Here is a 27,835-nt window from a genome sequence, read left to right on the forward strand (position 1 = left end):
GGTCGCTTCTACTCCTTGAACTCTGACATTGCACTCTGTTAAGTCCCATATCGGGTGGATTCTGGGGGCATAAAGGGTCCTTGAGCGGATTGGTCTGCATAGTACTCTTCTTTCTTCATCATACCTGTGGTCTTGCTGGGGCTTAGCTGGCTGTGCAGGTGCTGGCCCTGCTCTGTTTGCAACAAGCCTTTCGTGAAAAGAGCTGAAGGATGCTGTATGCACAGTCCAATCCCCAAGAGATGTCTCCCAAGAGCAGCCTATGGGAGCAGAATGACTGGGTGCTGGGGAAGGAAAGGGTTTGGGAAAGTGGCTGACGGGGGCCTGGGTCCCAGAGGACCAAAGTGAGGGAATCATTGCCATCGATTTCTAGATTTCTTGGTGTCCACAGATGCCCCAGTCGAGCCTGCATCCATCTATCCCACGTCCCAGGGGTCATGGGGCCCAGAAGGCAGCCTTGGTCCTGCTGGTTGTCTGCCTGATGGCCCTTTGGGGGCTGGGGGAGCCCCCAGAGCACACTCTGCGGTGCCTGGTGCTCCACCTGGCCTCCCTGCAGCTGGGCCTTCTGTTGAAAGCGGCCTGCAGTCTGGTGGAGGAGCTGTGCCACATTCACTCCAGGTGAGTCCCAGTAATGCCCATGGGGATAGGGCACCCAGCATGTGTCACTTTGGCATCTGTTAGCCCTGTTCCTCCCCCAAACCTCTCTGGCTGAGCTGGACTGGAATCTGGGACTCGGCTGTCCCTTGCAGGTACCAGAGCAGCTACTGGAAGGCTATACGGTCCTGCTTGGGCTGTCCCATCCGCCATGGGGCCCTGCTGCTGCTGTCCGGCTATTTCTATTACTCCCTCCGGAATCTGGTGGACCTGCCCTTCTCGTGGATGCTTGCCCTCTTGGGTCTCTCCCAGGCATTGAACATCCTCCTGGGCCTCCAGGTAGGACACAGAAGGGAGATGGAGGCTCTGGCTGTGCTGGAGGCTGGTCCTTTCCCTGAGCTCAGGCCTGGAAGCGGCACCAGTTTAAAAATCATACGTCTTGGGGTACAGCCTCTGAAGCTCTGGGCAGTGGGTTCAGCAATGGCAGAGATGGGAACAAGACAGCAGCAAGTTGGGAAACCTTCTGGGAGGCGGAGGGCTCTGAGTGTCCTTGGCGGAGGTTCCCCAACCCCATCCTGCTGTCCACAGGGCCTGACCCCAGCTGAGGTCTCTACCATCTGTGAAAAAAAGAATTTGAACGTGGCCCATGGGTTGGCATGGTCGTATTACATTGGGTACCTTCGGCTAATCCTGCCAGGTGGGCCTTCCTCCTTGCCCCCATTTCCAGATCCACAAGACAGATAGGCTCATGGCCTCCTGTGTTTTCAAAATTCTCTGTATTGCTCAAGGTGTTCTCCTATTTGCTGAGCCATGTGGTCCCCGGAGCATCCCAGTGGGTAGGGGGATGTTGTTGCTATGCCTGGTTATGGTGAGGGAGAGGCAGCCTGGAGTCTTCAGGGGTCTTGTGCAGAGTGAATCCTAATTTATATCACAGGCTAGAAGCCCTTCCCATGCATTTCCTCTTATTTACTTGTTAATTCACTTTCCTTTTGATCACTCCCCAAATTGTTCATTTTCTTCTCCCTCAAGCCCTGTGAAGGGATGGTCATCATGGTTCTGAGAGACCATGGAATTTGGCCATCATCACACGCTTTAGAGAGAGGAGACAAGATTTGACACTCTGTCTGTCCACTGCTTGTCTGTGGGACTCATTCGTCTTATGCCTCTGGACTCGCAGGCCGAGGCTGTGGTTCTCCCACATGCAAATGCTATATCCCCAGGATGCCAGAACTTGCACTAACTTCTGGCCTGTGACTCTCTGTAGCAGGGAATGCTGGGAATAATACTTGTATCTCAGAACTCTGAAAACTGTTAGTGGGAAGGCCTGGGGCTGAACCAGAATCCAGGGGAAAGGAGAAGTGATGGGAGAAGGAGGGAAGTAAGAGGATGGTGGGGAGGGCTCCTGGATGCTCTGCCCATTCTGGCCTCTTGCATAATGACAGTGGGCTGCAGCCACACAGGGAAGGTGCCAAGGACCTGGGCCTTGGGTTGTGGACAGGGTGGGTGAAAATGACTCCTTGGGCTTTTCTACCCCAGGGCTCCAGGCCCGGATCCAAGCTTATAATCAGCTTCACAACAACACACTGTCTGGCATGGGGAGCCGACGGCTGTATATCCTCTTCCCACTGGACTGCGGGGTACCTGATGACCTGAACATGGCTGATCCCAACATTCGCTTCCTGCATATGCTGCCACAACAGAACACAGATCGGGCTGGAATCAAGGGTCGGGTTTACAGCAACAGTGTCTATGAGATTCTGGAGAATGGGCATCGGGTGAGCACCCAGGGGTCAGGGTCAGTCACCTCAGGCCCTGGCCAAGCACTAGGGAAAACTCACTACCTTCCTCTGAGCCTCAGTCTCCCTAGTTGGCTCCAGTAATATTTACTGAGCATATACTCTGTGTGGGTCATCCAACCACCTTCCAGAATTTGCACCAGCGGAGGAGGTAACCGAGGCTCAGAGACCCAGTGGGAAAGTGGACAAGTCCACCTGGGCTATATCTTGTTCTCCACGTAAAGCTACCCTGGGGGAAGGCTGGAGCAGATCTGAAGAACTTCATGTGGGTACAGGACAACCCAGCTCAGAGATGAAGCCTAGAGCCCAGCCACCCCTCAACCTATACCCCTGCTCCTGGTTCCCTTTTCAGCTAGAGCAGGGGACAGCCTAGCTGAGAGGACCTTGCTCTTTGCTTTAGAAGTTAGGAGGAGGAATTGGGAAGGTGAGATTAGCTCAGGCCAGGCATGTTTCAGAAGTGAAGGGTCACAGGCCAAGACAGATCAGACAGTGCGGACCTCCTTCAGGGGGATCACCAGCAGGGCTCTACTCACCAGATGCAGGGAGTGGGGGGTCTCAGCCAGCCAATTGTCTTCTTACCTTCTGTAGGCTGGTGCCTGTGTCCTGGAGTATGCCACCCCTCTGCAGACCTTGTTTGCCATGTCACAGGACGGCCGGGCTGGTTTTAGCCGCGAGGATCGCCTGGAGCAGGCCAAACTCTTCTGCCGGACACTCGAGGATATATTGGCAGATGCCCCAGAGTCTCAGAACAGCTGTCGCCTCATCGTCTACCAGGGTGAGGGCTCGCCAGGCTGGATGAAAGGATGAAGGAGTTGGGGTGCCAGAGCCTTCCACCAGATGGTTGGGAGGAGTCATGGCACTGTGTGTCTAAGGCATTTCCTGTCCCTTCCTCTCCAGGAGAATTCTCCCTCTCACAGTGGGATAATAGATTGCTTCCTGAGGTCTTCAGCTATTGGCTCCAGGCAGGGGAAGGCTGAAGGGTACCCCTCATTTTCTCCAGGGATGCCAGAGGCAGCATGTGTGGCATACAAGGGAGTGGGGCCACACCCTTGGTGTGAGATCTCTGCCTCCTTCCGAGCATCTTCTATAAGAGTGTGGAATTCCATTTTTATTAAGACTCTCTAGGCTTCCATGGAACTCTAGCCCCAGTGGCGGGTGGGAAGAGGGGTCAGAAAGATTGAAGATCTTCCCAGCAACCTCTCTGGGTATGTTTCAATGGGGGATGTGTTAGATCCTCACCCAGCCCTCCTGCCTCATTCTTCCATTCCAGAACCTGTTGAGGGAAGCAGCTTCTCGCTATCACAAGAAGTTCTCCGGCACCTACGGCAGGAGGACAGGGAGGAGGTCGCGGTGGGCAGCTCCAGGTCCTCATCTGGGCCCAGCTTCTCCTGCACGCTGTCACAGGAGCCTGAGCTTCTCATCAGTGGCATGGAGCAGCCTCTCCCACTGCGCACTGATATCTTCTGAGCCCAGGTGTGCCTTGTCTGAGCTCTGGTGATCCTGAGACTGGTGGGGGCTTGCTTCAGTGACTGGACATCCAGCCAGAGACAAGTCCTTCCTGATGGGGGATCTGGAGGAGAAGGGCCCTGGACTGGATGTCTCCACAAGAGTCCTGTCTGTATCCTTGGGCAAGCCGCCTCAGCTTCTCATCCATGGCAGGGGATGATCATCATCGCCTCCCTCCATCTCTCAGCATTGTGTGAGCAGTGGGTAGAAGCATACTTTAGGGAGTTGCCCTGGGACTTCCACCCCACCAGGCCCTGCAGCCCTACACTCCTCCCTTCTCAGCCTCCTCTACCTCAGGGTTGCTGGATGGCATTGGCAGGCTCCTTTGCCCTCTGGCTTTTGGTCCTGTTTGGTCAATGGGGAGCCCTGGCAGGAGAAGGCAGGGAAAGTGGAAGGTCAGGTCAGAAGTTTCTTAGCCCAGCTCATTCTCTGCAGTATCGAGGTCACATGGGCTCTCCTAATGGATGATCCTCTAGACGAACCGGTCCATTTATAGGTTTCTAGAATTTGTTTCTCCCTGCCTCTAGCAGTGGTGCTGGTTCCCCTCCTGCAGTATTCACACTCACTTGTGGTTCGCTCCTGCCCTGAGCTTTCCCAATACTCTGTCTTAAGAACGCATTGCGGCCCCGTACTTGCAAGTACACACAAGAATCTAGTCTGGGATTACCTCAGACAAAGTTTCTTTGGGGATCTCCCCAATTGAACTGCCAGACTCAGAACCCTAACCATGAAAAGACAGAGGACAGAACAAATCAAATCAACTACCCCAGCCATATGTTGGCAGTGAAACGCTGGGCAAACAGACACTCTAAGATGGACTGTGTCAATCAGTAGATTCTTCAGCAACCTCATTGTTCTTGGAGTAGCGGGATTGGCAGCAATTCATAACTGTTGAATAATCAAAAACCACTTGAACAAGACCCTTGGAGCATGTCCCACATCAGGGACCTGGGATGGGTGGGAGACTGGGTGGGGCTTCTCCTTTTACCTCCCCCTTTACCCCAGATACAAGAAAAAAAAATGTTGAATAATAATAGTCTTACCCACTTTCCTGTAGCCCTTGAACCTTTGTGCCCTAATTAACTCTGTCAAGATTGTCAAAAATAAAGAAAAAAAATTAGTAGAAAAACAAAAACAGAAAAAACAATAACATTACCTTAGACTTGTAAAGAACAGAAATGTATTTTCCGTGGTTCTAGCAACTCCAAGATTAAGGGTTTGGCAGATACAATGTATGTGGAGGGCTTGTTTTCTTCACAAACAGATATGTTTTAGGGGGTATCTTTTAAAGAAAAATTAAAGGTTGGATATTGGCTAAAAAAATGCATTGTGGGTTACTCAACTTGAATGTTTCATATATTTTTTTCCTTTGGGACGACAAGAGCTTAGACTTTATTAGCCCTAATGTCCAAATTGGCTTGTGTCTGAATCCTTCCTGCAATCCTCCTCATCCTTGTACGGGCAATGGGGCAATGCTGTCATCTCACCATGTGCAGGGCTCACCAATTGGCCTAAAAGCGTATGGGGGGTAGTGTTCTCCACTGTACCCACCTGCCCTTGTTCAATATATTAAGGATCTTTTTCTTTTTCTGTCTGCCTTCCTTCCTTTCTTTTTTCTTTTTTCTTTTTCTTTTCTTCTTCTTCTTTTTTTTTTTTTTTTTGTTGTTGTTGTTGTTGTTGTTACTTGAAAGGCAGATTTACAGACAGAGGGAAAGACAAAGAGGGGAGGATCTTCCATCTACTGGTAGCAAAGGCCTAAGCTAAGCTGATCTGAAGTCAGGAGCCAGGAGTCTCTAGGTCTCCTTCTCCAGGGTCAGAAGGACTTGGGAAATCTTATAGTTTTACTAGACCATAAGCAGGGAGTTGGATGGGAAGTGGAGCAGCTGGGACACTAACTGGCATCCATATCGGATTCTGGCACTTGAAGATGCAGGATTAGACTTTTGAGTCATAGTGTTGTCCCGCCCCACTTTTGAATTGTTTAAAATACTTTGATTTGAAAGGCAGAAAGAGCAAGAACAAAGGTGAAAGGTCCAATCTGTTGGTTTACTCCACAGATGCCTCAGGGCCGCGCTGAAGCCCTGAGCCAGGAACTCAATTCAGTTCTCACACATGGGTGGCAGGGGCCCAACTACCCTCCCAGGGTGCACATTAGCAGGAATCTGCAGTTGGAGGCATGGCCAGGACTCAGGCTCAGGTACCTGGATAAGAAGTAGGGATGTGCCAAATGGCATCCTTTTAAAAAAAGATTTTTTCTTATTGGAAAGGCATATTTACAGACAGAAGGAGATACAGAGAGAAAAATCCTTCTTCTAATGGTTCATTCCTTCAGTGGCTGCAGTGTCCAGAACTGAGCCGATCCGAAGCCAGGAGCCAAGAACTTCTTTCAGGTCTCCCACATGGATGCAGGATGTCAAGACTTTGGGCCATTCTCTGTTGCTTTCCCAGGCCACAAGCAGGGAGTTGGATGGGATGGGAAGTGGAGCAGCCAGGATACAACCGGTGCCCACATGGGATTCCAGCACATTCAAGACGAGGATTTAACCACTGAGCCATCGCACTGGGCCCTGTCAAATGGCATCTTAAGCGCTGCCCTACCTCTCATTTCCAGGGGAAGACTTGAGATTAACGATCAGGCTGGCCATGAGTGACACACAGCTACATCCTGGAAAGGGGCCACTTAAAGGGCAAGGATCACTGAGTAAATGTCTCCATTGCAGAACTTGCAAAGCAGTGGCAGGGAAGTCTGTGTGAGGAGAGGGGACATTCTCCGAGGGTAACACCAGTAACTCTGCCAAGCTTCATGGCATTACTCTCAGGCAGAAACACTGTGGCAAAACTGACCACAGTGACACAACTGCCACATTATGGTGACAAGTCCCATCTGTTTGCCCCAGGGCTGGACTTGATCACTCTCTCCAACCTTTTTTCATTACATATGTTCAGTATACCTTTCTTTCTTCTTCCTCTTCTTCTTCTTTTTTTTTTTTAAGATTTATTTATTATTATTTGAAAGGCTGAGTTATGGAAAGAGAAGGTGAGACAACAGAGATACTCCATCTGCTGGTTCATTCAACAGCCAACATGGGCTGGTCTGAAGCCAGGAGGTTCTTCTGGGTCACCCATGTGGGTACAGGGTCCTAGTCCTAGTGCCTAGTCCTAGTGCTTTGGGCCATCCTCCAGTGCTTTCCCAGGCCATAAGCTAGATGGGAAGTAGAGCATATATGATATGAATTGGCACCCATATGGGATTCTGGCATTTGTAGGCAGAGGATGAGCCAGTTGAACCATCATGTTGGGTCCTCAATGTGCCAAAGTCCAGAGTCTTATTGGAGAAATGCTTAATATCAGACACACATCTTCCAGAATAACCTGGCTCCCATAAGGGTGACAGAGCCAAGAGAGCCAAGGGACAATCGTGCTTCTCCCCAGCCATCCATGCCTTGTCCCTAAGGCCTGAGGATGCTCTGACATCATACACAGCTCTTTGACACACCAGAAACCAGCCCAGAATCAAGGACCTTGCCAACATAATTTTCTGCTACCCCTCCAGCTCCAGCATGAGGCCAGGCTGTGGCATCTGAGATCCCCACATTCAATCCTGACTCTATGACTTTGTACTTGTGTCTCCCTGGTATCTTGGTAAGGCTCAATTTGTGCAAGCACAGAATGAGAATCACAGTCTCAGGGTTGTTGGAAGGAGGGATGGTATCGTATCTGTAGGTCCAGATATTAGCCTGGTGATTAACAGGAGGCAGTTACTGGAGATGGGTGTTATGGCACAGCCTGTTCAGCCATTGCTTGGGAAGCTGGCATCCCATTTCAGAGAGCTGGTTTGAGTCTTGGCTACTCCACTTACAAATCATCTTCCTGATAATATATTCGGGGAGGCAACACGTAGGTGATGATGGACTTCTGCCACCCATGTGGGGGACCCAGATGGGAGTTCCTGGCTCCTGGCTACAGCTCTGCCTGAGGTGTTGAGGGCATTTGGAGAGTGAGACCAGTGGATGGAAGATCTCTGTCTCAGTGTCTATTTCAGCGTTTCTCTCACTCATATTTCCTTTTAAGAAAACACAAAGTAAATATTAAAAGGGAGCAGCTACTGGGACCAGTGTTGTGGTACACCAGGCAAAGCCACTATCTATAACACTAGTATCCCATATGGATGCTGACTTGTATTCCAGCTGCTCCACTTCTGAACCTGTTAATGACCTGGGAAAGCAACAAAAAGTGATCCAAGTACTTAGGATGCTGCCCCATCCACCTGGGAGACATGGAAGAAGCTCCTAGCTTTAGTCTGAGCCAGTTCATTACAGCTGTTGGGGAGTGAACCAGAGGAGGGAAGACCTCTCTCTCTGACACTTCTCCCTGCACCCCCCCAACCTTGGTAATTCTGCCTTTTAAACAAACAAGCAATCTGTCTTTTCCCCAAATGTTTATTTTTATTTGAAAGGCAGAGTTATAGAGAGAAGGGGATATACATACATAGATAAATACAGAGAGAGACAGAAAGACAGACAGACAGACAAAGATCTTCCATTGGCTGGTTCACTCCACAAATTGCCACAATGGCTAGAGCTGAGCTGATCCACAGCCAGGAGCCATGTGGTTCTCCCAGGTGGGTGCAGGGCTCCTAGGCTTTGCACTATCCTATGCTGCTCTCCCAGGTTACAAGCAGGGAAATGGATTAAAAGTGCAGCAACCAGGACAAAAACTGGTGCCTATATGTGATGACAGAACTTACAGGTAGAGGATTAGCCTATTGAGCCACTACACTGACCCCTAACAAACCTTTTTTTTCTTTTTTTAAGATTTATTTTTATTGGAAAGGCAGAGAGGTGAGACAAAAAGTTCTTCCATCCGCTGACTCACTTCCCAAATGGCCACAATGGCTGGGCTGAGCTGGTCCGAAGCCAGGAGCCAGGAAATTCCTCTGGGTCTCTCACATGGGTGCAGGATCCCAAGGATTTGGGCCATCCTCTATTGCTTTCCTAAGCCATAAGCAAGTAATTGGATGGGAAATGGAGCAGTCAGGACACGAACTGGCACCTATATAGAATTCCAACACTTGTAGGTGGGAGGATTAGCTAATTGAGCTATTATGCAGCACCAGTCCCGAGATTTTTTTTAAAGATTTGTTAATCTTATTGGAAAATCAGATTCATAGAGAGAAGGAGATACAGAGAGAAAGATTTTCCATCCAATGGTTCACTGCTCAAGTGACCACAATGGCCAGAACTGAGTTGATCCGAAGCCAGGAGCCAGGAGCTTCCTCCTCCGGGTCTCCCATGCAGCTGCAGGGTCCCAAGACTTGGACCATCCTTGACTGCTTTCCCAGGCCACAGGCAGGGAGCTGGATGGGAAGCAGAACAGCCAGGACACAAACCAGTGCCCACATGGGATTCTGGTGCATGCAAGGTGAGGACTTTTAACCATTAGGCTATCATGCCAGGTCTTAGCCCCAATATTTGTTTATTTTTATTTGAAAGGCAGGTTCACAAAAAGAAGGAGAGACACAGAGAGAAAGATCTTCCATCCTCTGGTTCACTCTCCAATGGGATGCAATGGCCAGAGCTAAGCTGATCTGAAGCCAGAGCCAGGAGCCACTTTGGGATCTCCCACGTGGGTGCAGGGTCTCAAGCATCCTGTTTTTCAAGGAATAGCTATTGATGCTGCAGCTACTGCTCACCAGTCCCCCATGAGGCTGGCCTGTTCTGTGCACATGCTGCAGTCGCCACCTCTGCTCCTCTCCACTGTGTTAATTCCCTGCCTGTCTGTGTGGGGATCTAATCCAAGCCAGGTGTCCATGTTGGCTTGCTTTCCTCATGAGTTCCCCAGGGCTGAGTTCCAGAGGGTCTCCATGAACATCTGTACATATGCTCCTGACTACACGCAAGTTGGATTCAGTGGTGCCAGGGGAGACGCCTGTGCTGAGACGCACTAGGAGGCCCAGTGGGTCTTCCGGACACCCCTGCCCACTGTATCTACAGTCCTTTCCTTCCTTCTCTAAACACATACCACAAAACTCTCTTCCTTTCCTGGTTTCCCATCCAGCTGGAAAATTCTGGATCTGGGACACAACCTGTGGTCAATCCTAACTTTGTTCCGATGGGCTGCTGCATGCTGAAAGTGGCGGGTTACAAGAGGCCCCCAATTCTCCCCATCACTTCCTGGGAAGACAAGACAGAGTCAAAGACAGTATATTTTTTAATACCCCCATTCTGCTAAAGTTAATATTTGAACTACAAAGGGCTCCTGGGGCTTTCAAAGGCTTTGGAGGCTGCAGAGAAAGGCCTGGGTGTTGACAGCCAAAGGGTGGAGAAGGAGCTGATGTCTCTTCTCTCCCATGGCCCCAGAGCATCTCAAAGAAGGCAGATCATGGCTCCTCTGCCCAGCTGGTCTGTGCAGTGCTGGGGGCCATGGAGGCAGGGTCTCTGATGTTCCTGATTGGGGGTGAGGCAGATGGTGGAACCTTCCAGAAAGTTTTCACTCTATACCAAAAGGGAAGGAGACCCAGGTGCAAGGAGGGCACTGGGACTGAATAAGGAGGTCCCTGAAGAGGAAGAGTAACAAGGTCCAGATGGTCTTGGGCACTGCAGGTGTCATCACAGCAGGTTTCAGCATCAAGCCTACAACCTTCTTTAATTTTCCCTGTCCACCAGGGGGGCCTTCTTCAGCTGCTCAGGCTCCTTGCAGCAGAATCGTGGGTGTTCCTCCAATCTTGGATGTCCAGGCTCCATTTTTGTTGTTGTTGTTGTTGTTTTAAGTCTCCGTCCACTTTCTACTTTCCAAGCAGTTAAGCTGAGAGCCAGGAAGCTTTCTTCTACAGATACGTGACTTCTTCCATGCTGGGTCTGTGCCCATTTGGTGTGGGGCAGGAACCCTTCTGTGCCTCCTGGTGACTGTCCTGAGAGCCCAGCACCCGCCAGTGGATGAGACAGATGCCATTCTCTGGCTTTGACACTGGTGGCTCTGTGAGGAAAGTGGCATGTCCCTTGTGCAGCCTGGGCCTCACATGAACTGCCACCACGATGCAGATGGCCAGCAGGACAAAGGCGGCAACGATGATGGTGATCTGGGGCAGCCCGCCCCCTGGTGGTGGCTCCCAAGCTCCTCCTAGCATCTCTGGAAACTGCCTCTGGAGTCCCTGTTCTGGTGAGGAGCCATTCACAGCAGGAGAGGGCAGGGAGTAATGGCCAGCCTGGGAGGGGAATGGCAGAGAGAGAGGGTAGCATAGATGTGGGCACACAGAAAAAGACCAAAACAGAGACAGATGGATACCCAGGGGGAACTGAGAGAGACAGAAACAGAGAGAAAAACTCAAGAGAGACAGAAGGGGATACACACAAAGAGGCACAAAGACCCCAAGAGAGGGCGTGCATGCATACACACACACACGCATGCACACGCATGCACACACACGCACACACACCCACACACGGGGGTGGGTAACAGGAAGAACAAAAGAAAAATACAGAGGGGATATGGAGAGAGAAAGATCCAAAAAGCAAAAGAAAAGAGATAGACACAGAGAAACAGAACAGAGAGGGAGACAAAGTCATTCAGAAAGGGACAAAGAAAAGGGGTTCATTAGGTTCCAGCCTACAGAGCTTGGTTCTTAAGTCCCCTCTGTGACCTGGGGTCAGTAATATCAATATGCTTGGGGCTGTGTCCCATGTCTTGGGCAGTGGCATTGAGCAACTGCTTCTTGTGAAGTTCTAGAAAAAGGGAGACCCTGGCCAGCAGCATCTTGGGCTGGAAGGCAGAAAGATGGCACCCCACTGGGGAGGGTGACAGGAAGAGGGGGTATGAGCCTCACAGGTATAAAGTGAGGTGGTCAGGGAGGTTGTTTCATCCTGTAACCGTGCCCTTTGGCCCCAGGCCTCAGGATCAGGTTCAGGTGACCAGGCTACCTCTGTCATGCATGGTTCCAGGGTTCTTCTACCAAAAGTTGGTGGGCCTGACCCCACCTTGCTAATTGTTGAGAGGGAGCAGAGGGATCACAGAAAGGTAGCAAATCCCAAACCTGAATCCCAACACTGGTGAGCTCATCACAGCTTCCAGAAACATTTTCTCCTTTTCCTCTTCCCACCCCAGCTAGACCATCCGCCCACTGCCTCTGAGCTTTCAGCCTGGTTCTCCTATGGGTAGGAGGCAGCAAAGGCTGCCCAGGGTAAACCCACTTCCTTCAGTCCTTGGTCACACTGCCCACCTGGTCCTGACTCCCCCACAGGAGCCTGTGTGGAGAGACTGTTCCCCACCCCCTTGCAGGTCTCAGGCTCTGTGGAGCTGGTGGAGGGGGTGGAGCAGAGCTCCTGGGGCGGAAGCACAGAGAGGGGCGGGGGTAGCGGGCAGGCAGGGGAAAGGAAAGCTCAGGCTGTGAGAGGCAAGGGGCCCTGCAGAGAGTCGGGCTAGCCTGGCAGAAAGGGTGAGTGGAGAGTCTACCTGGTGCATTGTCCGGGATGGCGTGGGGCTTCCTGGGGACTGGCAGCGGGCAGGGCAGGGCAGAAACAAGCTGGCTGCCCTGGCTCAGCCCCTACCCGGAGCTGCCACGTCTGCGGGCCTCCTGGGGCACACAGCCTCCACCCTCTGCACACACCCTTACCACACTTTCCCGCGCTTCCACTTCCGGGAACATCTGGGCTGCCCTAGCGAGCCCTTAACTCTGATACTACTACTGTCAGTATCCTTGGCACTTTTCATGCCCCCTGCCAGCTGAAGGAGCCTGGGTGTGCCTACCCAACCCTTCCCTGCCATATCTCAGCCACCTGGCTGTCTCTCCCTTTTGCTCACCAGTCACCAGAACACAGTGGTCTCCATTTCACTTCCTCAAGTTACCGTCCTTTGTTCTTTCCTTTTTAAATGCATTAATCTCAAACTCACTGGGAAGTGCAGATGATAATGTACTCTATATAATACATTATGTAAACATAATAAATTCTTTTTAAAAGAATTTATTTTTTATCGCAAAGTCAGATATACACAGAGAGAGAGGAGAGACAGAGAGGAAGGTCCTCCATCCAATGGTTCACTCCCCAAGCGGCTGCAACGGCTGGAGTTGAGCCAATTCGAAGCCAGGAGCCAGGAGCCTCTTCTCGGTCTTCCTGGCAGATGCAGGGTCCCTAAGGCTTTGGCCCATTCTCCACTGGTTTCCCAGGCTACAAACAGGAAGCTGGATGGGCAGCAAGGCCGTTGGGATTAGAACCAGCGCCCATATGGGATCCCAGCACATGCAAGGCGAGGACTTTAGCCACTAGGCTAGTGCACCGGGCCCTCATTTTTAAAATGTTAATAACAGGAACAGGTATTGTGGTGCAGTGGGGAATGCTGCTGTTTGAGTAAACCACATCACATACCTGACAGCGTACTGGGTTCAGTCCCATCAACCCACCATTTCTGCTAAGGCTCTTGGGAAGCAGCAGGTGATGGCTTAAGTGCCTAGGGACCTGCCACTAATGCAGGAAATCAGATGGAGTTCCTGGCTTCTGGTTTCAGTCTAGCCAGTCCGGCCAAGGCTGCTGTGCGATTTTGGAGAATTAACTAACAGATGGAAAATATCTCTCTTTCACACTCTAGTTATTAATCTACTTAATATTTATTTAGTTGAAAGTCTGAGTTACTGTGAGAGGGAAAGACAGAGAGAGTGAGTAAGATAGATGTTCAGTTGGCTAGTTCACTTCCCAAGTGGCCATAATGCCAGAGCTGAACAGGTCTAAAGCCGGAGCCAGGAACTTCTTCCAGGTCACCCGCATGGGTGCGGGGGCCTGAGAATGTGGGCCATCCTCATCTTCCCCTCTTTTCTAGGCTCATTTACTGGATCCCATATGAGATGCTGTTGTTACAGTTGGAGGCTTAGTCTGTTGCTCCACAGTGCCAACCCTATCTGCTTTTTTAAATAAAAAAACACAGCTTTTTAGGGCCCGGCGCGATGGCATAGTGGTTAAGGTCCTCGCCTTGAATGCGCCGGGATCCCATATGGCCACCGATTCTAACCCCGGCTGCCCCGCTTCCCATCCAGCTCCCTGCCTGTGGCCTGGGAAAGCAGTCAAGGACACCCCAAAGCTTTGGGACCCTGAAAGAAATAGCTTTTTAAAAATAAAATTTTAGGGCCTGGTAGGGCAGTCTAGTGGATAAAGTCCTCACCTTGCACAGGCCGGGATCCCATTTGGCACCAGTTCTAATCCCAACAATCCCACTTCCTTCCCACCCAGCTCCCTACTTTTGGCCTGGGAAAGCAGTTGAGGATGGCCCAAAGCCTTGGGACCCTGTATCCACATGGGAGACCCAGAAGAGGTTCCTGGCTCCTGGCTTCGGATCAGCTCAGCTCTGGCCGTTGTGGCTGATTGGGGAGTGAATCAATGGAGGGAAGATCTTCCTCTCTGTCTCGCCTCCTCTCTGTGTGTCTGCCTTTCCAATGACAATAAATATTTTAAAAATAAATAAATATTTTTTAAAAATCAGTAAACTTTTAAAAAATATACTTGATCTTAGCCAAAAGGTCGAGCAGTGATTAAAGAAATACTCAGAGTTATAAAATCATTCATAAAGTAGAAGCCTCTGTTCCTGGCCTCTGTCCTCCTTCCCTCCTTAGAACTGACCACCTTGTAGCACTGGATACGTCTCAGTTTTAGGCACGTGTGTTCTCCCTTTGATTTTTGCAAACATGGGTTCTATCTCTCTCTTTTTAAAAAATAGTTTTACAAAGTTAATTAGGGTGATTAGGGTCAAAGGTTATAGGAAGGTGGGTGAGACCATTATTTGCACATTCTCTTTTTCTTCTTTCCTGTATCTGGGGAAAAAGTGGGGTAAGGGGAGAAGCCACACCCAGCCTCCCAAATGCCTCTGTATCCTGGGATGCAAACCATCACTCGACACCAACTCAGGGTCCTCGATGTGGGGCATGCTCTGAGGGTCCTGCTCAAGAAGTTTTGATAGTTCAACAGTTCTGAATAACTGCTGATCTTGCCACTCCAAGCACAATGAAATCTCTCCGGACTGACTCCACTGGCTGACACAGTCCAACTTAGAGTCTCCGTTTGCCCAAATACTCACTGCCAACACCTGACTGGGGCAATTGGTCAACTTGTTCTCAGGTCCTCCATCCTCTGTTATGTTATCAGGTATCCTCTGCAGGCTCCAACGTACTGCCATATCTTCCATGTGCACCCGGATATGATGTCCACGGCTCCATCTAAGCCACTGAGGAGGCCCAGCTCTCACACATATACACACTCCACGGTCAGACCATGGAACCTGCAATTCTCTCCATGGTTGGGGTTCTGCGTCCAGAAGTTCAGAAACTTCATCTGAGGTTATCCCAGACCTGATTCTTGTGTGTACTTGCCAATACAGGTTCCAGCACAATTTGTCACCCCAATGAGCGAGCTTATATACATGCTGCTAATTGCAAGTGCTGGTCAGTTCTGTTTTCAGCCTTGTCTTCTACACAAACCAATGGGTGTTGCAGTCCAGCCCGATCCTGCCCATCACACACTCGGCCCTCATCTAAACCAGTGGGGGCTGCAATCTAGCTAGAGTGATCCGCAACAACCTCTCCACTAGGCCTGCCCCTGCCCTGGTTCTGTGCTTATCAGTATGTACAGCAGACTGGTTCAGTCTGTCCCACATTCCATTTAGTTCTTACAAATGTCAATGGGCATTGAAGCCTAGTTCAATCCAACCAGCCTCATTATCCAGTCCACACATGTGCTGGTGGGTGCCACTCTGTCTAGCCATACCTGCCCCAGTTCTGTTTCTCACGCTCGCCAGTCAGAGCGACAACCCAATAGGAGGTGCCCACAATTTCCCTACTGGGTCCACTCCCACTCCCAGAGCTTGCACTCTCCAGCTGCCTCTGCAGTTTAATTTGACAGAATCTGCCCCTCCATGCCAACATCTTGCAGCTGATGCTGTGGTAAAGCCCAACCAACCCGCACCCACTCTGATTACACATGCACCAGTAGAAACAGTCAACCCAGCCTGGCTTTCCCTGATCCAGCTCACATGAGGCAAATAAGTGTTGTAGCTCTGTCTGGCCTGGTCTGCCCCCATTCCAACTCTCACACTCACCAGTGGGAGTGGTGGTCCAGCAGGGGAGCCCCATGTAGTCCCTCACCTGGTTTGCCCCCTCTACCCACCCTGGGATCTCACGTTATGCTGGTTGGGTACTGTGGACTAGTCTGGCATGGCCTGCCTCATCTCAGCATTTGCCCATGAATGCTGTAGCCTGGTCAGATCCGGCCCATCCCCAATTCCAGCTCAGGCTGGTGGGGGCTACAGTTTAGCCCAGCCCAGCCTGCTCCTAGTCCCAGCCCTCATGTGAACTGGCTTGTTTTGCGGCCCAACCCGGCCTGACCCACAATTCATTCTGGTGCTTGAATTCACCAACGGGTGATATGAATTGGCCAAACCTGATTTGCCCCCGGTCTGAGCCAAATGTGTGCCAGTGGGTACTATTACCTGACCTGGTCTGGGCTGCTACCTATCGTGGTACTTGTGCTCACCTGCAGGGATTATGTCCTGACAGAGGAGTTCTTTATCTCTTTATGTGTAACTGAGTCTCTAACTTCATTTGAGTGCTCACTATTAGTCTCTCCTTTCCCTGTAGAGATTTTTTATGCATAGTTATTAAAAATATCCTATAAAATTACATTCAGTCTCTTCCCTGTAGAGTTTTTAAGACATAATTTTTGGTCCAAGCTAACTCCGTGGGACCAGCCACTCCTCATTCTGTCCCTTGTTTTTGTTTTTTTTTTTTAAAGATTTATTTATTTCATTACAGTCAGATATACAGAGAGAAGGAGAGACAGAGAGGAAGATCTTCCGTCCGATGATTCACTCCCCAAGTGAGCTGCAACAGGCCGGTGTGCGACGATCCAATGCCGGGAACCAGGAACCTCTTCTGGGTCTCCCACACGGGTGCAGTGTCCCAATGCATTGGGCCATCCCCAATTGCTTTCCCAGGCTACAAGCAGTGGAAGTGGAGCCACCGGGATCAGAACCGGCACCCACATGGGATCCCGGGGTGTTCAAGGTGAGAACTTTAGCTGCTAGGCCACGCCGCCGGGCCCCTGTCCCTTGTTTTGCATCCTGATCTGGGACTCCCTCATCCCCGTGTCCTGACCCAGAATGAATCAAGATGCAGCCTGCTGCTCCCTATACCTTCACCTGGACATTTTTAGGGACTTCCTATTGTGACCCCTATTGAGGCCCCTGGGTTGCTGACTGTTTCTGGCTAGCTTGGAAGTCCTTGGATAACCCCTTCCAACAAGAGTGAAGGCTCTGGCTACCCTCTACCTCCTGCCTCGGATCACTAAGACCCTCACGTCGCAGGCTTCAGCCACTGCTTACTGCTGCCTCTCATCTTCTCGAGCTGCATGTGCCACTCATGGGCACAGGCTCTGAGTCCAAAATCCTCATTAAAAATTTTTTTTAAGACTTATTTATTTATTTATTTGTTTGTTTTAAGATTTATTCATTTTTTATTACAGCCAGATATACACAGAGGAGGAGAGACAGAGAGGAAGATCTTCCGTCCAATGATTCACTCCCCAAGTGAGCTGCAACGGGCCGATGCGCGCCGATCCGAAGCCGGGAACCTGGAACCTCTCCCAGGTCTCCCACACGGGTGCAGTGTCCCAATGCATTGGGCCATCCTCAACTGCTTTCCCAGGCCACAAGCAGGGAGCTGGATGGGAAGTGGAGCTGCCGGGATTAGAACCGGAGCCCATATGGGATCCCGGGGCTTTCAAGGCGAGGACTTTAGCCGCTAGGCCACGCCGCCGGGCCCAAAACTTATTTATTTTTATTGGAAAGTCAGCTATACAGAGAGGAGGAGAGACAGAGAGGAAAGATCTTCTATCTGTTGATTCATTCCCCAAGTGGTCACAATGGCTGGAGATGAGCCAATCCAAAGCTGAAGTCAGGAGCCAGGAGCCTCCTATGCAGGTGCAGGATCCCAAGGCTTTGGGCCATTTTCTAATGTTTTCCCAGGCCACAAGCAGAGAGATGGATGGGAAGTGGGGCCACTGGGACACGAACCAGCGCCCATATAGGATCCTGGTGCATGCAAGGCAAGGACTTCAGCAGCTAGACTACCTGCGCAGGACCCCTTAAAATTTTTTTTTTAAAGATTTATTTATTTTTATTGGAAACTCAGATATATATAGAGAAGGAGAGACAGAAAGATCTTCCACCCACTGGTTCACTCCCCAAGAGGCTACAATGGTTAGAGCTGAGCTGATCTGAAGCTAGAAGCCAGGAGTGTCTTTTGGGTCTCCCACACGGGTGTGTGGTCCCATCACACGGGCCACACCCGTGGCCCATTCTCTACTGCTTTCCCAGGCCATATGCAGGGAGCTGGATGGAAATGGAGCAGCTGAGACATGAACTGGCACCTATACGGGCTCCTGGGCAGGCAAGGTGGGGATTTAGCCACTAGGCTATTGAGCTGCCCCCCACCTTTTAAAAGATTTATCTTTTATTTGAAAGGAGCATTAAAGAATGAGGGGCAGAGACATAGAGGAAGCAGAAAGAAAGGATAAGGGTCCATGGGAGACAGAAAAATAGAAAGATCTTCCATCTGCTGGTTCACTCTACAAATGGCTACATTGTATGTACAGGGCTGGGTCAGGTCTAAACCAGGAGCCTGAAATTCCATCCTGGTCTCTTGTGGGCAACAGGGGCCTAAGTGCTTGGGTCTTCTTCCACTGTTTTCTGAGGTAGATTAACTTATGGCCTGGGATAGCAGTAGAAGACAGCCCAAAGCCTTGGGACCCTGCACCCATGTGAGAAACCTGAAAGAAGCCCCTGGCTTCTGGTTGCAGATTGGCTCAACTCCAGCTGCTGTGGCCATTTAGGGAGGGAACAGTAGATGAAAGATCTTTGTCTCTCCTTCTTTCCGTAAATCTCATGTGCATTTCTAATAAAAATAAACAAATCTTTAAAAACGAAACAAACAAACAAAAACAGTATCTGGTACTATACAGGAAATGCTGAACAAAAATTTACTGAGCAGAACTGGAAACTGGATGAATACGCTACTCCCCTGCAACACACATCCTGTCCTAAATCCAAGAGACCTACAAGAGGCAGAGCACCCTTTACCTATAGGACAGCACTTGAGAACCAACCACAGCCTTCACCTATTCACTCCCTGGCTCTGTCTGGGGTTTGTGGTCATGGAGGCTCTTGTGGTGGGTTCAAGGGGTTGTCAACCTAGAATCTGCCCTGAGTCAGGTGTTTGGCACAGGGATTAGGACACTGCTTAGGACACCCACTTCTGATGTCAGAGTGCCTGGTTCAAGTCCCAAGTCCACCTCTGAACTGGCTTCCTGTTCATGCACACCTGGCAAATGTAGATGATGGCTCAAGCACTTGGGCCCTGCCACCCACATGGACGATCAGGATTGAGATCCAGTTTCCTGCCTTCAGGCTGGACCAGGCCCAGCTACCTTGGGAATGAACCAGCAAATGGAAGATATTTCTCTATGTTTCTAAAAATAAAACATAATTTTAATAAAAAGAAATTACTCTTTTCTCCTAGAGAACAAAAGCCCCAACCTCTGAGACCTAAGTTCCAGAACCAATGATGAAAAAATCAGGGTCCTCCTTACCATCACCCCTCTTGGCTGAAGGCCCCTAAGTTCTGTCCATTGGGGTCACCTCTCTTTCTCAACCCCCTAAGGAAGGTGGAAGCGACCTTGTTTGCTTAGAGAATCAAGGAACAACCTTCCTTCCCTCTCACTGGGACCACTGAAGGAGCCAAGGCAGGAATCAGAAGAGGGAGCTGAAGTACAGTGTGTGGCACACCACTGTAGGCCAGAGGATACTGACATAGAGTCAGGTGAGATCTGAAAGCCCAGGGACTTTTTGGGGTCATCGTAATTTCGAAGCCACGAGGGAAAGCCAGAAGCAAGGGCTGTCCATCTCAACCACACCTCACTCCCAAACTTCCTATAAAAGTTAAAGGTCTATAAGGGGTTTGGAGGGTTCTTTTTAAGTTAATGATATCAATTTTAGCTGTATTGGTTGCACAACCCTATGAAAATACTAAAAGCCATTGAGTTGTACACCTCCAAAGAAGAGGAATGAAGAATGTACCCTTGGTGGGGAAAGAGCCCTGTGAAGTATCAGACCCTGAGTCGGGTGGGAAAAGCATCTGTGAGGCAGGGTGTAGTATCTGAGATGGAGTCTGGTTACTTTGAGGAGAATGATCAAATACGTGGGTATCAGCTAAGTGTGTTGTGTGTCCACAATGGGTTGAGCCATTGATACATACCAGAAACCCTGTTATGGGAGACACTTCAAGTCTCAACTATTCTGCTTCTAATCCAGCTCCCTGCTAATGTACCAGGGTAGGCAGCAGAAGATGGGCCAAATACTTAGGTCACTGCCACCCATGTGGGAGGCCCAGATGGATTTTTAAGCTTTTTGGCTTCAGTCTGACCCAGTTCCATAGCCATTCTAGGAGTGAAGCAGTGGATGGAAGATCTCCTCTCTCTTTCTCTCTCCATCTCTCTGCCTTTCAAATAAATAAACAAACACATAAATAAGTACATAAATAAATCTATTTTTAAAAAAGATTAATTTATTTTTATCACAAAGACAGATTTACAGAGAGGAGATACAAACAGAAAGATCATCTGTCTGTTGATTCACTCCCTAAGTGACTGCAACAGCAAGAGCTGAGTCAATCTGAAGCCAGGAGCTTCTTCCATATCTTCCACACAGATGCAGTGTTCCAAGGCTTTGGGTCACCCTCTGCTGCCTTCCCAGGCCACAGGCAGGAAACTAGATGGGAAGTGGAGCAGCCAGGATATAAACTGGTGCCCATATGGGATCTCAGTGCACCTCAGGCGAGGATTTAACCACTGAGTCATTGTGCCAGGCCCAAATCTAACTATCTTAAATAAGCAAGCACGGATATGTTAAGCATGATGGAGGCCAGGTAACAGAGAAGCCAGCTGTTCAGAAGCACCCCCAGCACTGAAACGTGCCACCTGATCTCACTTTTTAAAAATACTTATTTGTTTTTAGGGCCCGGCGGCGTGGCCTAGCGGCTAAAGTCCTCGCCTTGGAAGCCCCAGGATCCCATATGGGCGCCAGTTCTAATCCCGGCAGCTCCACTTCCCATCCAGCTCCCTGCTTGTGGCCTGGGAAAGTAGGAGAGGCCGGCCCAATGCATTGGGACACTGCACCCGCGTGGGAGACCTGGAAGAGGTTCCAGGTTTCCGGTTTCGGATCGGCGCGCATCGGCCCGTTGCGGCTCACTTGGGGAGTGAATCATCGGACGGAAGATCTTCCTCTCTGTCTCTCCTCCTCTGTGTATATCTGACTGTAATAAAAATGAATAAATCTTTAAAAAAAATACTTATTTGTTTTTATTGCAAAGTCAGACATATACAGAGAGGAGGAGAGACAGAGAGGAAGATCTTCTGTCCGTTGATTCACTCCCCAACTGACTGCAATGGCCGATACTGCACGGATCTGGAGCCAGGAGCCCCTTCTGGGTCTCCAACTTGGGTACAGGGTCCCAAGGCTTTGGGCTGTCCTCCACTGCTTTCTCAGGCCAGAAGCAGGGAGCTTGATGGGAAGTGGGGCTGCAGGAATTACAACCAGTGCGTATATGGAATCCTGGGGCGTTCAAGGCAAGGACTTTAGCCACTAGGCCATGGTGCCGGGCCCTAACCTCACTTTTAAAAAGTGTTAAGTTGAAAGTCAGAGTTAGAGAGATAAAGAGGGTAAGAGAGAGGGGAGAGAAAGAGGGAGCGGGAGAGGGAGAGGGAGAGAGAGAGTGAGAGAGATTCTTCTAGCTGTTAGTTCACTTCCTACAAAACTAGAAGCCAGGAGTTTCATCTAGGTTTCCCACATGGGTGGCAGGGAACCAAAGCACTTAGGCCATCTTCCTATGCTTTCCTAGGCCATTAGCAGGGAGCTAGATGTAAAATAGAGCAAATGGGGGCTGGTGTGATAGCTCAGCTGCCTAGTTCTTGGAAGATTTGGGAGAAGCTCCTGGTTATTAGCTTTGGATGAATACTAACTGGAACTCATATGGGCTGCTGGTGATGTAGGCAGGCACCAGCCTTATATACTACGCTACGGTGCAGTTCCCTCCCACTTTCTAAAACATTGTTTACTTGTCTGTTTATTTAAAAGGAAGCGTTACAGACACACAGAGAGATGAAGATCTTCCATCCACTGGTTTGCCCCTGACATGGCTACAGTGGCTGGGTATAAGCCAAGCTGAAGCCAGAAGTCAGAAACTCCATCTGATTTGCCCTGTGGTTGACAGGGACCAAATCACTTGGGTCATCATGTGCTGTCTGTGCAGGTCCATTAGCAGAAAGCTGGATTTTAAGTGGAGCAGCTGGGACTTAAACCAGCATCCTGAAGGGGATGCAGGTGACATAAGAGGCAGCTTAACCTGCTGTGCACTGTCCCTACTCCCATCTTACTTTTTTTTTTTTTTTTTTTTAAGGATTTATTGGGCCCAGGGAGGGGAGAGTCAGAAAGATCTTCCAGCTGTTGGTTCACTCCCCAAGTAGCTGCTACGGCTGGAGCTGATACAAAGAGCTTCTCCCAGGTCTCCCACATGGGTGCAGGGTCCCAAAGCTTTGGACCATTCTTGACTGCTTTCCCAGGCCACAAGCAGGAAGCTGGAAGGGAAGTGGAGCAGTCGGGACACAAACTGTCACCCATATGGGATTCTGGCGCATGCAAAACAAGGACTTTAACCACTAGGCTACTGTGCCGGGCCCATAACAATAAATCTTTAAAAAATCATAATCTTAAAAAAATAAATCTTTTGGGATGTATTTGTTTATTTGGCATGAAGGGAGGGAAAGAGAGAGAAAGAGGAAGAGATAGAGAGAGAGGTCTTCCATCTTCTGGTTCACTGCCCGAAGGGATGCAATAACCACAGCTGAGCTAGGCTAAGCCAAGAAGCTGAAACACCATTCAGACATTTCACGTGGGTGGAAGGAGCTCAAGTACTCGAGCTGTATTTTACTGCTTTCCTAGGTGTTAATGAAACCAGCACTCTCCTATGGGATTCAAGACTGTAGGCCATTGCTTAAAGGTCTGCACCTCAACGCCGATCTCCCATCTCACCTTCCAAACCTGATTTGACACCAGAAAGAATGAAAGCTCCTTGGTGAATTTAGGCGAGTCTAGGCTGGAACAGGGAAAGCCCATGTTGAACCTGGAACATCTCAGTATGCCATAATGTTACCCTGTGCTCCGAAAACAGTAGAGCCACAGCCAAAGACATAGTGGCCAACAGCAAGGGGCTTCCATGGCCAAGATGGGTGACAATTTGAGCATCAAAATAAGAAATCATGGTATTATACAACCATTGAAAAAGCAGGAATAACTGGCTCTATATAGCTTAATCAGACATGCAATGTATAATTCTAGACTGGATCATTTCACTATAAAGGAGTGTGGGCAGCAATTTTTTTATAATATACATTTTTTTTATTGGAAAGTCAGATATGCAGAGGAAGAGAGACAGAGAAGATCTTCTATCCATTGATTCATTCCCCAAGTGGCCGCAACAGTCAGAGCTGAGCTGAGCTGATCTGAAGACAGGAACCAGGAGCCTTTTCTGGTTCTCCCATGTGGGTGCAGGATCCCAAGGCTTTGGGCTATCCTCGACTGCTTTCCCAGGCCACAAGCAGGGAGCTGGATGAGAAGTATGATAGCTGGGACATGAACTGGTGCCCATATGGGATCTCAGCGTGTGCAAGGCGAGGACTTTAGCCACTAGGCTCCCATACCGGGCCCAGTCTTTTCTTTAAAGCTACTGAACTTAACTCAATAAACATGTGCTGAAGATCTATTCTGCTTTCTGTGGTAGGCATTGAATTGGGTCCCAGGGAGAAAAGTGACAGGGCTGGCCCAAATTCTACAGGAGAGAATATTATGAGATGTATACCTGTGGGTAAGAATTAGGTACCCCAGTTCTCTGACCCAATGGGGTGGAGTGGCAGGAGGAGAGGTGCTTAGAGTGTGGTCCTGTGAGCGTAAGGATAATGAGTTTGAGGCCTTCCACTGAGACATAGTGGGCTCCCTGTTTTCCTTGGGAACCCTGAGGAGGCTAAAGAATGCAGAGAATTCAGAGTCTCCAGAGCATGGGCGGCTGGGGACCAGCTCTGCTGGGAAAGCAGAGCTGATGAAACACCAGGGACGGGATGGGCGCTTAGACTCTGGGGAACTGCCAGATGGTTAGTGGAAGGGAACAGAGAGGGCACAGGGCCAGGCCGCCGTGGACGGTCACTGAATGCCCTATGGGAGACCAGAGGGGCCTTGGGTGCGTTGGCGGCTAGCGGCTGTCCACCTCACATCCTCCTCTGGGCTGTGTGTTTGCTGGGCCCCTGGAGCCAGTCCCAATCTGTTTCCTTCTATTCTTTGACAGGAAACTCCAGGAGAGCTGGCCCCACCCCCACTACGTCCCAGCACTCCCTCTCTCTTCTCCACTATGGACAGAGCCTCCCTGGAGTGGCTGCCTGCCCGCTACATCCCCAGCTGACATGGGCAACATTGGAGCCGTGCAGCTGTGCTGCGCCATCCTGGGCTTCCTCCTGCTCCAAGGTAAGAGGCGCCAGGCACTTTCCTTCCGCGATTCCTCTCCTGGGGCTGGAGCCCTGGCTGACTACTTCCTCAGGACAGGACACCACATACACACACACAGACACACACAGCCTGCCTATCCAGGGCTCTACCCAAGGGGCAGAAATTTTAGATTCTGATTGGGTTGGTTATTATCAGGTGGGGGTAAAGATGTAGCCCTCTTTTGGGCCCTCTTTTGTGGGACACTACTGGGTTCCCCAAAGCGGCTCACCTCCTGAAACGCTAGTATGAGGCTGAGCCTGGAAAAACCCCAGGAGGGTGTGTGTGGGAAGCCTGTGGCTGCCCCTCTGGGCCGAGCCTTTGGCCTGGACTCACTAACTGGGCTACTCTGGGCAGTTCCAGTATAGTACCATGAGCAGCTTACACTTCACAGGTGATATTTTCTCTACTTTCATGTGAGGCCTGTGGACTTTCCAATGCTGCCTGTGAGCTCAGGTCACAGCAAAAGGGACTCGTGGTTAGACACAAAGAATGACCTGCCATGGAGATGGATGTAAGGGTCTGGCTCAGATAGATGTGAGGTGGTGAATTCTGAGAAGCACACAGGATTCTGCCAGCTGATGAGGGCTAAGGTAGCTTGTTGGGGGGTTGATTTCTAATTAGGGAGCAGTTGCTAGGAACCAGGAGACATGCAGGATACTCTGATTCACAGAGCAGCAACTTCCTTTCGGTCACCCCTTCCGCACCCCCACCTCACCCTCCGTAAATCCTCTGTGGACAATTTGAGCCTGTGCTCGCAGCAGCAGAATGTAAGGGTAACAGTGCTCCGATGGATGGGGAGCAGTGAAAGGGCCTGAGCATTGGCACGCTTTGCCTTCTGTGGAGACCTGGTGGTTCTCCAAACCCATTGGCTGGCTGGGGAGAATGTGCAATCACAGATGTGATCTAGAACCAGGGGACTGGGTACTTGTGGAAACTGCCAGGGAAGCTGGTGAGGTGGCATTTTCAGATAACCAAACTCCTGGCTTTTCTACCCCGTATCTTCTCCCCGGCTTCCTGAATGCTCAGGATAAACTCCACCTAAGCCACTACTCTCCTAACTTCTCATTCTGAGAGCACACAGTATTTATTGTCCCCTGCCTTTTTGTGGACCAGGGAGTTCTTTTCATTGATTTAATTAATTGGAAAGACAGTGAGAGATCTCCTGTTCACAGATTCACTCCTCAAAGAATATCAACAGCTGGTGTGGCCAGGCTGAATCTAAGAGCATGGAACTCCACCCAGGTCTCATAGTGGAGACCCAATGACTTGGGCTATTTCTTGCTATCCCCCAGGGTGCCTGTTGGTGAGAAGCTGGAATAAGAAGCAGAGCAACAACTCAACCCCAGGTGCTTTCGATATTGGATGGGGTATCCCCAAAAGTAGCTTAACTGCTAGGCCAAACACTCGCCCCTGCAAACATTCTTTTGAACATGCTGAGGCCCACAAAGGTATTTGAATGTGGCTGTACAAAATCATGGCAGACATAATAACTGGAGGACTGGAGAGAACAGAGCAAAAACAAAAACGCCTGGAATTTATCAAACATAGATTCTCTGTGAGCCGATGTGTTCTGTGCCTTGAGTGCCTTTCCTCTATTCAGGAGGTATTGTGTCACCCACACTTTCACAGAAGAGAATGCTGAGGCCCAGGTCAGTGAGTGACAGAGCCAATAATTCAAGACTGTCAGACTATAAAAGCCATGACTTTAACATTAAACTATGTTGCTACAGAAAACAGGAGTGGAGGCAGATGAACTAGAAAGGAAAGAAACAGGTGGGGATCAGGGAGCAGAGACCAGGAAAACCAGTCCTTTTTGTGGCTTTGTTATTGGGCGTTTGTATGTCCATGGGTCAGAAGCCCCCTTGGCCTGACACCCCCTACTAAGTCCCTCCCTGAGCACTAGGAACCTTTATAGTGACAAGTTTGGGGAGGAGTGGGCAGAAGATGAAAACTGGCAACTAGGAATCTAATTTTATGATTTTGGAACTCCTCCCAAATCACTAAATAGTTTTCTTTCTAAAAATGTAAGAAAATTATGCCTTCCCACCAAAAACATTAAGTTGCAATCTTACAGCGCATACATGGTACTTAAGACAGGCTTGGCAGGTAACAGATATGATACTTCAAAAAATGTCATGGGAGGGCCCGGCGTGATAGCATAGCGGCTAAAGTCCTCGCCTTGAATGCACCGGAATCCCATATGGTCGCCGGTTCTAATCCCGGCTGACCTGCTTCCCATCTAGCTCCCTACCGGTGGCATGGAAAAGCAGTCGAGGACGGCCCAAAGCTTTGGGACCCTGCGCCTGCGTGGGAGACTTGGAAGAAGCTCCTGGCTCCTGGCTTCGGATTGACTCAGCTCCATCCGTTGTGGCCACTTGAGGAGTAAACCATCAGACAGAGGATCCTCTCTATCTCTCCTCCTCTCTGTATATCTACCTTTCCAATAAAAATAAATAAATCTTTTAAAATATATATCATGGGAAGATGGAATTAAAAGGTTACTCTGGGCCCTGGGCTGGGGTATAGCCTGTAAAGCTGCCATCTGTGGAGCCAGCATACTCCATGGGCACCACTAGTTTCAACTGCTTTACCTCTGATCCAGCTCTCTGTTAATGAGCTTAGGAAAGCAGCAGAGGATGGTCTAAGTGCTTGGGCCCTCCACCCATGAGGGAAACCAGGAAGAAGTTCCTGGCTCCTGGCTTCGCAACAACACAGCTTAGGACCTTAGGATATTGTGGCCATTCAGAGAGTGAGCTAGCAGATGGAAGATGTCTCTCTGTCTCTCCTTGTCTGTCTTTTTCTTTTTTTAAGATTTATTTATTTTTATTGGAAAGTCAGATACACAGAGAAGAAGATCTTCCATCCATTGATTCACTCCCCAGGCAGCTGCAACGGCTGGAGCTGCGCTGATCTGAAGCCAAGAGCCTGGAGTTTCCCACACAGGTGCAGGGTTCCAAGGCTTTGGGTTGTCCTTGACTACTTTTCCAGGCCGGGGAGCTGGATGGGAATTGGGGCCGCAGGGATCAGAACTTGCATCCATGTGGGATCCTGGTGCATGCAAGATAAGGACTTTAGCTGCTAGGCTACTACACCAGGCCTGCAAATAAATCTTTTATTAAAAAAGAGAGAGAGAGAGGAATGAAAGAGCAAAAGTTTCCTCTGGCACACAGATTTTACAATTGATCTTGGCCGAAAGGCCGAGAAGTGATGGCACACAGATTTTGAAATCCATGTACAAAATGGGACTTCAAAAAGTTCATGGAAATTGTATATTATGACAAAAAAGTGCACCAAGATGAATTTCTCATTCAATTATATTTTTTCAT

General features: G+C 49.8%; 3 protein-coding genes across 5 annotated transcripts in view; 1 reads left to right on the forward strand and 2 right to left on the reverse strand.

Annotated features, from left to right (window-relative positions):
- Window positions 1–3,105, reverse strand: part of UBE2D2 (ubiquitin conjugating enzyme E2 D2) — a 75,886-nt gene extending 72,781 nt beyond the window's left edge. The window contains exon 1 of the mRNA XM_058677808.1: window positions 2,967–3,105. The gene's annotated coding sequence lies outside the window, so the exon portion shown is untranslated. The remainder of the gene's footprint in view (window positions 1–2,966) is intronic.
- The window catches only part of LOC101519929 (stimulator of interferon genes protein), a 118,730-nt gene that overhangs the window by 500 nt on the left and 90,395 nt on the right, over window positions 1–27,835 (forward strand). Inside the window, exons 2-7 of one of the 3 annotated variants that reach the window (XM_058677804.1) lie at window positions 371–615; window positions 747–930; window positions 1,180–1,288; window positions 2,128–2,366; window positions 3,658–3,860; window positions 24,313–24,488. In XM_058677804.1, coding sequence (XP_058533787.1) covers window positions 389–615; window positions 747–930; window positions 1,180–1,288; window positions 2,128–2,366; window positions 3,658–3,860; window positions 24,313–24,488 — 1,138 coding nt within the window. In that variant the 5' untranslated portion in view covers window positions 371–388. Of the gene's footprint in view, window positions 1–370; window positions 616–746; window positions 931–1,179; window positions 1,289–2,127; window positions 2,367–2,975; window positions 3,163–3,657; window positions 4,073–24,312; window positions 24,489–27,835 lie in introns of those variants that run through there. The other 2 variants (XM_058677803.1, XM_058677802.1) reach the window with 2 other exon arrangements.
- On the reverse strand, window positions 9,959–12,836 carry SMIM33 (small integral membrane protein 33). The gene is made up of 2 exons (XM_036497083.2): window positions 12,342–12,836; window positions 9,959–11,097 (listed from the first exon to the last, which is right to left on the reverse strand). Exons 1-2 carry the CDS (start codon window positions 12,348–12,350, stop codon window positions 10,720–10,722), a joined length of 387 nt encoding a protein of 128 aa, XP_036352976.2. The 5' UTR covers window positions 12,351–12,836; the 3' UTR covers window positions 9,959–10,719.

This window comes from Ochotona princeps, chromosome 19 (genome assembly GCF_030435755.1).
Source record: "Ochotona princeps isolate mOchPri1 chromosome 19, mOchPri1.hap1, whole genome shotgun sequence".
NCBI lineage: Eukaryota > Metazoa > Chordata > Mammalia > Lagomorpha > Ochotonidae > Ochotona > Ochotona princeps.